The following is a 14,645-nucleotide window of genomic DNA, read 5'->3' as shown; positions in this document are numbered from 1 at the left end:
AATGAACAGGAAAAAAGAAAGAAGCGAAAAAATACTAACACTGACGAAATACCTGACTATAAACGGTACAAATCCAGTACTTTGGGAATTAAGCCAGAAATAATCTGCCAGACAATGGTACCAGTTTTAGATATACTCCTCCAAAATGCAAATAGTCGACAAAGCACATTAAGTTTGGGTAGTATCCAAAAGAAGCTTGAAGAAGGACAGTACAAAGATCCCTGGGAATGTGTTGATGACATTTGGGAAACATTTGAAAATGGTCAGCTGTGTAACAGGAAGATCTCCGAAGCCTACAAATGCTCCGTTAAGCTGTCTCAAATATTTGCGCAAGAGGTCGATTCAGCAATGCAGTCACTAGGCTATTGTTGCGGACGTAAGTACGTATTTGATCCACTGCCAGACTTGCCTTGTGCTGGGACGAACGTGAAAAAGCCCGAGCCAATGACAGAATGCGTGGATTGTGGTCGCAAGTTGCATCAGTTATGTGTGCTTTACTATGAGCCAATTGTAGAGCAGAAATTTACGTGTGAAAGCTGTTTAAGGTTGAAAGGTGCAACGATAAATGACAATCAATTTACTGCTCGGAAACTACCTGAAACTAAACTTGACAGCTTTATTCAAACCAGAGTAAATAACTTCCTCAAAAACCAAAACGCAGGAGCTGCGGAAGTGTGTATCCGAGTCGTGTCTTCAGCCAATAAGGTGGTCCACATTGGACCTGAAATGAAAAAACAATTTTGTGAGCAGCAAGGGGATTCACCTCAATCATTCCCGTACAAATCAAAAGTTGTATTGGCATTTCAAAAAATTGATGGTGATGACGTTGTTTTTTTTGGAATGCACGTCCAGGAATATGGCTCAGGTTCGCCAGAGCCAAATAAAGAAGAATTTATATTGCGTATTTAGACTCCCTTCCGTTTTTCGGACCCAAAAGACTGAGAACGCAGGTTTACCAAGAAATTTTACTCGGATACTTCGACTATGTTAAAAAGCTCGGCTTCACTACTGCACATATCTGGGCCTGTTCTCCAGATAAATATGATGAGGGATACATTTTTTATCGTCACCCACCCGAGCAAAAAATCCCTGATGAAAAGAGACTTCAGGAATGGTATAAAAGGATTCTAGACAAAGGAAAAAGTGACGGAGTTATTTTAGACTACAAAAATATTCTAGAAGCAACCATTGGTGACAAGATAAGTCTTCCCACGGGCCTGCCGTATTTTAAAGGGGATTTCTGGCCGGATGAAATTGAAAAAACGATAAAAAAAAAAGAAGAAGGAAAAAAGAGGAAAATGAAGAAAGAGGAGCTTTCAGATCAGATTTTTGCAAAACTGCAAAGGTACAAAGAATCTTTCTTTGTAATACAGCTGCAGTCTCCGCTAAGTGTAAATTATCCTCTCAAAATTCGTGATCCAGACCAAGCAATTCCATGTAGCTTTGTAGAAGACCGACAAGCTCTGATAACAATGGCAAGTGACTTAAATCTGGAAAATTCTTCAATGAGAAGATGTAAATTTTTCAGTAAGGTTCTACTGTTTAAACTGCATAGTCAAGTTGATTGTATAATCGAAGCAGAACAGATTGAATAGTCGACGTTAATTGCATAATCGGAAGGTGATTTTTGTTGTTTTCTAAATTAGTGTTTTCCAAATTTGTTTCTAAATTATTATATTTTTATCTTACTTTGGTATATTTCATTAGGATTGAGCGTCAGAAAAATATATTAGCATACAACTACCAAAAAGAGAATTGAAGCCACCTTCAAAAGACGATTTGAAAGGAGATTGTACGGAAAAACAGTATATAGAATGGAGTAGAAACTTTTTCCCTTAAAAAAAAAAAAAAAAAAAAAAAAAAAAAATTTAAATTTGTGACAGAAAAGACGATTTCAAAAATCGTCATCATGCAAGTTGTTATAAATGATGCGAAATGGAAATGAACCTAGCTGCCGCAAGTGACAGCCCTGAAACAAGGCCAACTGTCTTTTCCCCTTAAAAAACTACATATATATATATATATATATATATATATATATATATATATATATATATATATATATATATATATATATATATATATATATATATATATATATATATATATATATATATATATATATATATATATATATATATATATATATATATATATATATATATATATATATATATATATAATATATATATATATGTGTGTATGTGCGTGTGTGTATGTTTTGATTTCCTATTTTCTAGATAGGGTGGGGGGAGAAAAATGATGGTTTACTATGATTATACAATAACGAGAAAAAACATCACTCAATTAATAAATTTCGGAAAATGCCCATAAATTGGTTAGCTGCAAAAAGACCTCGGCTACCTTTATTTAAACTGTACCTCTAAATGAAAATGTAATAAGATATTAACATAAAAGGGGAATGAATGTAAGAAACAAGGAAAAAAGAAGCAAAAGACATGGAAAGAATCAAAACAGCAAGAGATGATAAGGAAGAACTAGAATTGACAAACCTAAAGCTTTACTTAAATATAAATTACTCACTATTAACAACGCGTGTTTTGACACCTGTTTATCCAGGTTGGTTTTACAGCTCTGTTTACTTTTTTCTTTACTTTTTTCATATCTGGCTTATCAACCACAGAAAGTGGTAATTTGTCCTTAAACAGGCTTTTGCAACAGAGCATCCGTAGACCAGCTTGTTTTGATCGATTGGAAATAAAGAACCGTTGTATCTCTGCTCTTCTTATTCCAAATTTCACTAATCCATTGCCCTCTGGGTCACTTGCTTTACTATTTGGAGCTTTCTCAAGGGAAGCAGCCTGACTTGATACATTTTTTTTTTAGTTGGTTTGGGTTTTTTATTTGCTGCACCAGCCGCATATACTTTATCTTTGTGCATATCGATTGTGTGCTTCCTTTCTGTTCTTGTCTTAAAACAAGGGTTGATTTTAGGAATTTTTTGCAAAATTAGAAACACCTTCCAGTACCCTACCATTTTGAAAATTGCACCTCCAGCAAAATATCTGACCTCTTTTACCTCAGTGGCGTAATTAGGGGGAAAGGGGCCAAATTCCCCCTGAGCGGTTTCGTTTGCGCAATGAGCGAAGAAAACCTGCCGGCAAATAAAAGCAAAATTACAGCTTCTTAATACGGTTTCCTAAAAACTTAGACAATTTGCAGAACAATATTAATTTTTAGGGGAATTTACTTGTCTATAATAGGTATTTAAGAGACCGATAAAAGAAATAATATACTGCTTAGTGACAATTTTTTTAATTTTTTGTGCTGTATGGCAAAAAAAACCGTGTTCACCGGAAGATGTGTTATCCTACAGAATGAGAAAAGTGTATCAGCATTTTATAAGACTTTGGCCAGCTAGGCCAGAATCAGCTAGTTAGGCCACTGTTTCAACTCTAGGCTTTTCCCTGAAAGGGTTTCCATTGATTATATTTAGAGATGGTCTTTTTAATATGAGAAAAAGTATATTTGGCATCTTAAAAAAGTATATCTTGTTATGTTATGTTATGTAAAAACAGAAACAGAACAGAACAGGTAAATAAAAGAAGGTCATCTGTTTCTGTTCTGTTTCTGTTTTTCTGTAAGAACAGAATAGAAACAGGTAGTTTAAAAACAGAACAGAAACAGAAAACAGAAATAGTGTCCATGCTTATTCCCGAAATGCATCTGATAGAAATTTTATGATGGCTATTTGTTGTCTTAGAAACTTCGAAAAAGGCTCATTCGATTTAAAATTGAAAGGGATAGTGACCTTTTAATTTGGGTGATCGTATAAACTTCGGAGGGGGCTCATTGGATTGGTAATCAGCCGTTCTAGGGCCTTGTTTAAGATTCAGAGTGATCGGAGGGTGGATACCCCCCCCCTTCACACCTCCTTTTTGCGGAAATGCATGTAATAATAATTTTGAGAGGGCCATTTGTTGTCGCAGAAACTTCGAAAAGAGCTCATTTGATTAGAAATCGAAAGGGCTAGTGCCGTTTTTAATAGTCGAAAGTGATTGGAGGGCAACTAGCCTCTCCTCCCACGCCTACCATTTCCACAAGCCCATCTAATCAAAATTTTTAGATAACTATTTTGTTCAGCATAATTGAAAGGTCCGGAAATTATGTCTTTAAGGATGGCAAATCCCCCACAGCCCTCAGGGCAAGGGTTATAAGCTATGCACTGGAGGCATATAAGGTAAATATAGAAAGGGTGATCGTGTAAAATTCGGAGGGGGCTCATTGTATTGGTGATGAATCTTAAAAAGGGGCCCTTTTTAAGATTCAGAGTGGTCGGAAGGTGAATAACCCAAGCAAGCTCATGCATTTTCCAAACGTAGCCAATCAAATTTTTGAGACAGCGATTTTTTCCAGCACAGTAGAACGGTCCAGCAACTATGTCTACAGGTATATTAGGCATGTCAACCGCCCATAATTATACAATTTTCTAATTATGCTTTATAACTAAATATTGATTTTAAATAAATCAAAAGCAATTTTTTTAGATGTTTGCAAATAACACACATCAGCAATATATTGAGAACGACTGGGGGTATTATGTTGAAACTTTTGGGGATACTACTATAACCACTTCTGCTCTTACAATTTAAATAAACAAAAGGACTGTAAGTGTATCCATGCTGTCAAAGAGCATGGATAGAATTTTTTGGGAATGATATTAAGTTTTATTTTGTAGGTCATTTTCAGAAGCTATATAAATAGCAACCCATACTATGGATTCTTATAGAAGAAAACTGAAAAGATATACAATATTTTTTTCCACAAAAAAGACTATGTCAATAAAAAACGAACATAAATTAATTTAAAAAACTTCTTCCACAAGACCAATTTTCAAAGAAAAGTAAAGAGCTCCATTAAACCAAAAATGAGTAGAATAAAGTCAAATAATCTTCCAATAATAAAACTACAACAAATAAATATCATTAAATAAATAAAACTCAAAACGAACAGAAATTACAATAAATAGCCGAGTCAAACTCAAAACGAGCAAAATTAGTATGAATAGGGCTGATAACCCCTATGCCTTCTCAAGACCAGAACACAATTGGCGCTTTACTGAAAAAAAAAAAAACAACCAACAAATGACTGTGGATGGTCGGTTCAATTGAAGGTTTTGATAATTTGTCATATATGAAAGAACATTTCAAACATATTTTGTTTTCAGTAAAGCGCAAATTGTGTTCTGGTCTGGAGAAAGCATAAGGGTTATCAGCCCCTATATAATTCGCTTTCTGTTAAGCGCCAATGAAGCAGTAGGCTTTATACTTTTACTGTTAGGGCAGGGGGCAGTAGCCAAACCCTTATTGGTAGTGATTTTGTTCGCTTTAACCTTGATACGCATATTCAATTTAACTTTTACTAATTTAAGATTTATTTATTTATTTATATAAGTACCTGTTGTATATTTTCTTGCTATGATTGTTTATTTAATTTCTGTTCGTTTTGGGTTTTAATCATTCTTTAATCGTAAAAGATTTTTGTTATTATAATTATTAATTTTATTATTTCCAAATTTAGGCTGGGACAAGAACCCAGGGGAAACTGGCGCACTCCTCCCCCTGTATTGCCAACACTGGATTTAGCACCTACGCAACATCAAAGAGAGATGTTCACAGTCACATTTCAAAACTGGGGATCCTTTAAGCGTGTTTTATGTAGATTTGTATTGAAAAGAGCATTTAAAGTCACATCGAGTGGGAATAAAATTTTGAGGTGCAAGTTACCTTGTTGTCTATACCGTCGTAAGGTGCATATCGCACTGTCATTAGTCTAAACCATCTACACCGTCGTGAAATGTATATAAAACCGTCATAAACAGCCATATGGCACCAAAAATGGCAATACTTCGTGGCATATCTAGATTAGCTCAAAGTTTAAAATTGGGTTTAAATTTAATGTTTAAAGGCATATTTTACTTTTGGGAAAGGATGGGAAAAAAGAAAAGGTTACCATCATAATCTCCATGGTTGAAGACCCCAATTCTGAGGTTTACATCCCCCATTCCCTTTCCATCCCTCTTACATAGAAAGATCGCTATCACGAGCGATTTGGCCAAATAGTGGCCGAAACTCTAAAAACGGAAGTTTGAAAACAGTAGATAAATCAAAGGAAATGTATATTTATAATGATTCCATATATATAAAATTCATTAACTTTAATATAACCCATGAAAACTATGAGTCTGAGAAAATTTGCCTTATTTTAAAAAAAGGGGGGAAACACCTTCAAAACGTCAGGTAATGTAAATAAATATCACCCCTTCAGTTTCAGCATGTGAGACTACCATACTGCATGAAATAAGTGCATGAAAATGTGGAACTTTGTTGTTGTTTTTTTCAGAAGAAAGATCAAGTTTTATTATGTTGTTTTTTTTCCCAGGAGAGATCGTACTGAACCAATGGTCCTAGAAGATCAGGAGAGGGTTCATACAAAGGGAAATCCAAAGGTCTAGTACCCTTTTCGGTGACCAAAAGTAATTAGGTTGGAAAAAGATACAAGTTTTCAGAAAAACTGCATTTTTGGTATCTATTACGTTTAATTACCTAAATATGACATAATACCACTGTCCTGGCCCACCAAATGTGCTATGCAAAAGTGGTATATTCTGCCATTTTGTGGAGCGAAACAAAGATTGTCCCCCTAACAAAACCAACTTTATATGGATTGATAATTCTAAGACAGCATATTGATTTAATAGCATCAAAATTCTAGAATAAGAATTCCTAGTTTTTTTTTCTTAAAATCCCAGAGAATACCATTGAAACGAGAGACGTTAATATGAAAATCAACTCTAGAAGAATTCAAAGCTGTTGCATTTAAGACTGATTGGTAGAATCAGTCTTTGTATGTAAAGCTTCATTAATATAAAAAATATTTAAATTCTGAAATGGCCAATCCCCTTTGATATTAATTTGATTTTACATGAAAGTACTCTTTGCATTCAATTTATTTAATAGTCTCAATAATTACAAAATATTAATTTTTTCCAATCATTAAAAAAAAAAAATCAAAGAAAAGTCATTATTCAGCGGTCACCAACAAAATTTTCCCTTGTCAAAGAAGCAGGTAAATTGTGTGAAATGACGTCATCTTGTACTCTCGCTGTAATTGGCTAACATCCAAAAGTCAGCTGTGCCTCAAGAATCCATAGAACAAGCTCATTCGCTATTACATATCACTTCCCATTTATAAACTAACTTTATTGTTAAGAGCAACTCGTAATTTTAATTTTGTGAAGCATTGAACAGTGAAATGACTAGTGCGTTTGAGCTTGTTAAGAATTCTACAAAACGTTATAATACACGAGCATCAAATAGGCTGTTAAATTTGAAATTTGAATATGACTTTGACATAGATGAAGCTTGTGAAACTAAAGATGAAGCTTTAAGAAGATGCGGCTATGAGTTTTCTGACATTGAATCAGATGATGAGTGGAAAATGCCAGAAGAAATCTCAGAACATGAACTAAGAGCCAGGAAAGCCAGTCAAATTGCATTGGAAAAACGAAGAAAGGTAAAGATGAATAGCGTCGGCCAAAAATTATTACAAACTGAAGAAAGAAAGAGCAGCATTGAGTCAAGGTATAACCATAAAACAAAACCAGACGACAGTGAACAAAAAGATCCGCACACCCAAGGACGTCACGGAAGATTCAGAAAGAGCCATACTAGAGGCGGGGAGATCGCCAAAAATGACAGAGAGAGAAAAAAGAACTACGTACAAACTCTGAGAAATAGAACTCAAGCACTTGAAGAAAAAAATAGAATGATAATGGAGGAAATAATCCGCTTTAAGTTTCTAGTTCAAAGTTGAATCAACGCCTCGAACATTTTTTGGAAATTCTATGCCTTGGTGGCCAAAATCTTTGTCAAATTCATTGAAGTTTACAATATTTCCGTTTAAAAAGAAGACGCAAAATTTATTACCTTTGGACTTATTAATTTTTTTATTTTTCATTATTATACGTCAAATAAAAATATAAAACTAATAAAGCACCTTAATTATGTTTAGATATCCGCTAGATTTCCTTTGTCTTTTATTTGTGGTGTAGTGGAGTATAGTTTTTAAGTGGAGTCCCACATTGAATCGGGTCTCTCGACGTAGTACAATTAGCTTGTTTGAGGATGATGCAAAGCTTTACAGCGGTATCTTATTCCTTGTTGATGTGGCTCTTTTACAGGGAGACTTAAATGCATTAGTTAATAGGTGTAGTTCCAACTGTATGCTTATTAACCAGGGGAAATGTCAAGTGGTGAATTATCTAGCAAGAGCAGTAGCATGCCAGTATCACATTGATAATGTAGAGGCATGCTCTCCTGAATTTGTCACGGATATCGGTGTTGTTTCCCATAAGTTTGACACACAAGCATTAGATACCAGTTTTGTTCAGCGTAGATGAAATGTCCAGAAATTATGCCTATGAGGATGGCAACCCTCCGAGCCGTCAGGGCAAGGGTTGAAAGTTATGCCCTGAGGGCACATGAGGTTTTTATAGAAAGGGTCATCGTATAATTTTCGGCGGGGGATCATAGGACTGGTAGTCAGAATTTATAATACCCTTTTTAAGAATCAAAATGATTGGAGGGCAGCTACCCCCTTCCCCATTTTTTTTATTTTACACCAGGGCACTTCGTACAGAAGAGTTGTCATAAAAACATCAAAAGGGCTCATTTGATTGGAAACTGCAACGCCTAGTTCCCTTTTTAATAGTCGAAAGTGATTGGAGAGCAACCAGTCCCTTCCCCCTACGACCATCATTTCCCAATGAGAATTTTGAGATAGCCATTTTGTTCAGCGTAGTTGAAAGCTCCAGAAATTATGTATTTGAAGATAACAGCCCCCCAGACGCCTCAGAACAAGGATTGTAAGTTATGCCCCAGGGCATATAAAACTTAAATGAAAAGGGTGGTTGTACATACTTCGGAGGGAGTTCATTGGATTGAAAATGAGAAGCTCTAGTGCCATTTTTAAGAAGCAAAATGATAGGTGGGAAAATAATCGGTGGGCAACTACACCCCCCCTTACGGTCTATTTTCCCCAAATGCATTTGATGGAAATTTGGAGATAGCTATTTGTTCTAAAACAGTCCAAAGATGACATAACAAGGGCTTTGGAGTTGAAACAACCCCTCAGAGTTTGGGGGCATGTGTGGTAAATTATGCCCCAGGAACATATAATATTTTTATGGAAGGAATGGTTGTGTAAACTTTAGAGAAGAATCATTTTATTAGAAATCTTAAGTTCTAATTTCCTTTTAAGAGTCAAAATTGATTGAGGGCAACTAGCCCCCCCCCCCCTTGAAACCTTTTTTTCTCTAAACGAACCCAATCAAAATATTGAGATAGCCATGTTGTTCACAACAGTCTAAAGAGCACATGACAATGCCTTCAGGGTGGACCCGACCCTCCAGAGTCCAGGGGCAAGGGCTGTAGTATTGACAGGGTGGTATGTTCCTTACCAGAATTACTACAAAATAAACACAAATGAGTACTAAAGGGGTCTGATAACCCAGGCCCTTTTCAAGCTTATTAAATAATATTTGACACATGACAACACACCCCAGAGAAGCAAGAAGAAGAAGAAGAACGAAAATACTATGAGAATAGTTTTCATGGAGGAAAATACTATGGGCTAGATTCCGTTCTTTACTATAAACTTTATTATAGTACTACTGCAACCATGAACGAGGGAAACAAATTTTCAAAAGATTAATTTAAAAAAAAAAAAACTTTGAAAAAAGAAGTTTTTCAAAGAAAAGTAAAGGTGACATTACACTTGAGAACAGTAGAAATAGTAACTTACAATAACTCAAACTCGATACGACCAGAAACTACAACTAAAGAATAAATGAAACCTAAAACAATAAGAAATTAAATAAACAATTATCAAAAAAAAATGCAACAGGTACTAATATAAATAAATAAATAAATAAGAGACATTTTTAATAGTATAAACTGACTCGAGGGCTACTAACCCCCCTCCAACGCCAACCATTTCCCCAAACACATCCAATCAAAATATTGAGATAGCCATTTTGTTCAATGTAACTGAAAGGTCCGGAAATTATGTCTTTGAGGATGAACTCGCCCCCCTCCCACAGTCCTCAGGACAAGGGTTATGTTATGCCCTGTGGGCATATAAGGTAAGTATACAGAAAGTGTGATCGTATAAACTGCGGAGGGGACTCATTTGATTGGTTATCAGAAGTCCTGGTGCCGTTTTTAAGATTCAGAATTGATAAATCAGTTATTGACTTACCGACTTAGCCGAAGTGCTGCTTTCCCAGCATTGGAATCAAATTTTCTTCCAAGAGAGTCATAATAGTATGGTTCAAAGGCCAATACATATCCAGTTGGAACGTAAGGTGACTCTATTTCCATGCCTAAAGGTTTTGGCTTCAACATCATGTAAGCAACTGGTAAAATCTGAAAATAGCAATTCATGCCCACTAGTAAAGGATGTTGAATAGTACCGACAGTAATAATAATAATTTATTTGTACCCTCTTTACAAACATAAATGCTGATAGAGGAGAAAAAAGGGAAAAGGAAAAAATACACACACAGACTAAGAAAATACAACATAGCACTTAAAAAGATAAAATGAAAACACCTTTAATGAATCACAATCATAGGCAGCGCAATCGCGCTGCCTAAGTAAAGAACGATGTTGGCAGAATGTATTTTTTTTTTTGCCATACCAGGGCACTTCCTATCGAAGGAGTTGTTGTAGAAACTTCGAAAAGGGCTCATTCGATTGGAATGGCTAGTGCCCTTTTTAATAGTCGAAAGTGATAGGGGGGCAGCAAACACCCCTTCCCTGCCCACCATTTCCTTCCACGCCCACCATTTCCCCAAACACATCCAATCAAAACTTTGAGATAGCCATTTTGTTCAGCGTAGTTGATTTCCAGATAGAAATTATGTTTTTGAGGAGATCACTCCCCGACAACCCTCAGGGCAAGAGTTTTAAGTTATGCCCTGGGGGCATATAAGAACGATGTTGGCACAATGAATTATTTATTATTTTTTCCTTTAGACCAGGGCACTTCGTATCGAAGGAGTTGTCGTAGGAACTTCGAAAAGGGCTCATTCTATTGAAAATAGAAAGGACTGATACCCTTTTTAATAGTCGAAAGTAATTGGAGGGTAACTAAACCCCTTACCACGCCCCCCCACCCATTTGCCCAATATGTTTAAAAACAAAATTTTGCCGTAAAATTACAAAAAAATGCACTGCGTTAATGCTAATTTCCAAAAAGGCATCTCGGCAATATCCCAAGAACGACTGATGGTATTAGGATCAAACTTTCGGTGCTACTTTTGGTCTAGAAATGTAATCAAATCAAATTAGCATAAGTGTATCCAATCTATAAAAGAGGGCAAAAAGATGTTTTTTGCGAGTTGTGTCAAGTCTCTTGTTTCAGACCAACTAGAAAAGGTATGAAACTAAATTAAACGGTACTATTTGTGTCCAAATTTGTAAAATGATTCATTTTGCTATAAATTGATGAAAATGGTTTTTCAGCATAGAAATAGCATGCCCAAATATGAAGTCTTAAAGAAAAGAAAATATTTGTAGTATTATTTTCTTTTCGCCTGAAAAGAATATGTCAATATAAAACGAACAGAAATTAATTAAAAAAAAACTTTTTCCACAAAATAAGTTTTCAAAGAAAAGTAAAGAACTCCATTAAACCAAAAATGAGCAGAAATGAAGCCCAAAACGAACAGAAATTACAATAAATGACGGAGTCGGAATCAAAATGAGCAGAAATTAACAGGACTAGGGCTCAACTCCCCTGTGCCTTCCCAAGGACAGAACAAAATTTGCACGTCAATGAAAAAAATTAAAACAAATGTGTCCTGTTCGTTTAACATACATGTACTAAAATTTAGTAATAAATATGTTAATATTATTTTATTGATTAGAGTTGTAAAAGTAAAAACATTTATATTTTTTTCAGTAAAGTGCAAATTATGTTCTGGCCTAAATTTAATAATAAATTGGTAAGAGAATTAAAAACTAGTCATTAAAGATAAGTAATTTATCCTACATATTTTTCTTTAAAAAGATCGGCAATATTTTTATTATTTATTTATTTTAACGCCCGATTGTGTAAACAATACTGCTTTTATTTTATTTTTCGTTAATAATAAAAATAATGTAATTATTTATAATAATATCATAATATACACGACCGTTTTTTCTTTCTTTATTGCAGTCTTCACGGTTCCATCAACAATTATGATATGCTGCTAGTCCTTGCGACATCCTTTACTTTAATTGGTACATGTCGGTTATTGGAAACATACCCAAGAAGTAAAGTTAGGTTAATCCTAATGAATCATAACAAAACATAATGATAAAATAATACTTTAGAAACAAAATTATGGACACCTAACCCAGCCTAATCTAACCTAACCCGACGTAACGTTACTACTAATAACCTAACCTAACCCCACCCATAATGTGCAAATACATAGTCAAAATTATTCAAGTCTAATGCATACTGTCAAAGTACAATGCACTATATCACCATCACTTGTTTTTGTAGCTAACAAACCGGTTCTCTGAGATTTAACCTAAGCGTAATTCTTGATTGTGTTTCCAATAGCCGACAAGCACCTTTTATTTTATTTTCAGCTTGTTTAGATTTGTTGTACCTTCACTTGAAGGTTTCAAGCAAGGGTAAACTGAACGTATCAACGTATTAGCCAATTTCTCAAAATGTTTTTCAGAGGCTGAAATTCTTTCCTCGAGTTTGCTTCACATTTGTTTTTCTTTAGGTTATGTAGCCAGAGTGGTCTTACAGCTTATTTAATAAAAAAAAACACCCCCCTTTACGCCCTAAGCTTTACACTAATTCAACGAATCACGGAATATCTCTTGTCCAAGAAGAATAAATGGGATATCTGCTCACATATAAACTAAAAAGAAATGGAGTAACCCAATCCCAAACCCCAAACCAAGTTTGCAAAGGATGTCTACTTGCTTAAATATACATTTACTAGACGAAAATTTTATTTTTTTTGTGTTTCTTCCTTCTAAGGTTTTTGGCGATTTTAAATGAACCCGCAAATTGCTGTAAGAGTGTATTTCCTAACAAAATAAGTGAAAAACAATAGTGGTCACCAATAATCTTAAAAACTGCCTAGCTACGGTATATTTAACTTCATCAACCAATTCATAAAGTAAGGTCAAAATTTTCCACTGCCTGCAGTTTATTCAGACTGGTGTTTTTTTTTTTTTTTTTTTTTTTTTAAATTGTAGGGTCTTTGGAATTTGAAAAATAAGGTTAACGATATTTGAATAAGTTTAACCATTTAGCAGCACTGAACTTCTTTTTTGTTCTAAATTGAACAGAAATTGAGTTTCCGCCGCACCAAAAGATTTTGCGTGATGATTTCCTTTTTTTTTAACACAAAAAATCCGCTAAGACAACTCAAAAATAGTTTCACAAAAGGGTTAAGTGCTAGAGACAATATGATAATATTTTTGAATTTGGCATAAGAATATTGAAAAAAACAACCTCCCTGAACCGTTTTTAAGAATAAAACACCCAAAATCAACCTAATAACCGCTTTAATTTTTTGACGCAAAAATTGTAGGTGAGAAAAAAATTTTAAATTGAAAAATCAGCCTATAAAATCTGATAAGCAGCAGCCTGTTCCTCAAAGTCAGTAGACAAAGTTCAGATTTTATTCAAAGAAATAAAAATAGGAAATAAAAAGAAAAAAACAAAAAGGATAAAAAATTACCTCAATAAATACTGTAGTCTTTTGAATAATGTCAGATCCTTCGAAGGAGGTAATCACTATAGTGCCATATCCAATGCTGCTTCCTGCTCTCACCAGGCCAGTGTTGTCAACAGTGATATTGCCAAGTGCTTTGAATTCAACAGGAACATCAATTTTTCGGTTAGCAAGTAAATTGATTTTAGAATTCATACTCATAAGTATTGTTCTACTTGGGATGAATTCATTGGCTTGCTTCAGAGAAAGAGCAAGTCGGGGAATAACCTGAAATTCAAAACAGGGTAAATGTCTAGTTAAGAGGCTTTTTATTGGGTCGGAAAGTTGTTATATGTAGTGGATTGAACTTTAAAGAATGTATATACATCATATATTAAGGAGAGGTTTTTTGTAGTACGCACCCCCCCCTTCTCCAGGTGACTGTATTCATATGAAATCGTTGCACTAGGTGGATGAAAATTTCGGAATTGGATCAGCAGTCCCAACTAAGGTTCAAGAAAATATTTTTAAAACCTTACTCCTTTCCTACTTGAAGAGCTTGAAACATCCTACGAAAACAAACCAAGAATTTGAATAAAGTTGAAGTTTATCTGAGAATCCAGATCAGAACCTCAGAGTTGAAATGCCAAGACATGTCAAGAGAGGCATATTCTAAGACAATTCTGATTTTTCTTTCATTCTTCTCATTTAAAGTCCTGCACATTGCTTTTGGAAACAGGTCACGGGTACACAAATGGTAAATAAAACATATAAGAAAAAATAATTGTTTTGACCTCGTATTAAGTTCCTTAGAGCAGCCTCTTTATGGTCTTTCAGTCAAGTTAACCATACAAAAAAAGAATCGAGTGGCTGCTTAAACGGCAATCAA

General features: G+C 34.7%; 1 protein-coding gene across 1 annotated transcript in view; it reads right to left on the bottom strand.

Moving 5' to 3' along the window:
• The window catches only part of Gp210 (nucleoporin 210), a 179,545-nt gene that overhangs the window by 37,846 nt on the left and 127,054 nt on the right, over positions 1-14,645 (bottom strand). Inside the window, exons 20-21 of the mRNA XM_089085873.1 lie at positions 13,784-14,044; positions 10,282-10,448 (exon numbers count right to left, since the gene is read on the bottom strand). Of these exons, the coding sequence (XP_088941999.1) occupies positions 10,282-10,448; positions 13,784-14,044 (428 nt within the window). The remainder of the gene's footprint in view (positions 1-10,281; positions 10,449-13,783; positions 14,045-14,645) is intronic.

The sequence above is a fragment of the Artemia sp. Qi Xiang Cuo genome, chromosome 3 (genome assembly GCF_049724085.1).
Source record: "Artemia sp. Qi Xiang Cuo chromosome 3, ASM4972408v1, whole genome shotgun sequence".
Lineage (NCBI taxonomy): Eukaryota > Metazoa > Arthropoda > Branchiopoda > Anostraca > Artemiidae > Artemia > Artemia sp. Qi Xiang Cuo.
Note: the sequence above shows the minus strand (reverse complement) of the source record. Positions and strands in the feature narration are given on the sequence as shown.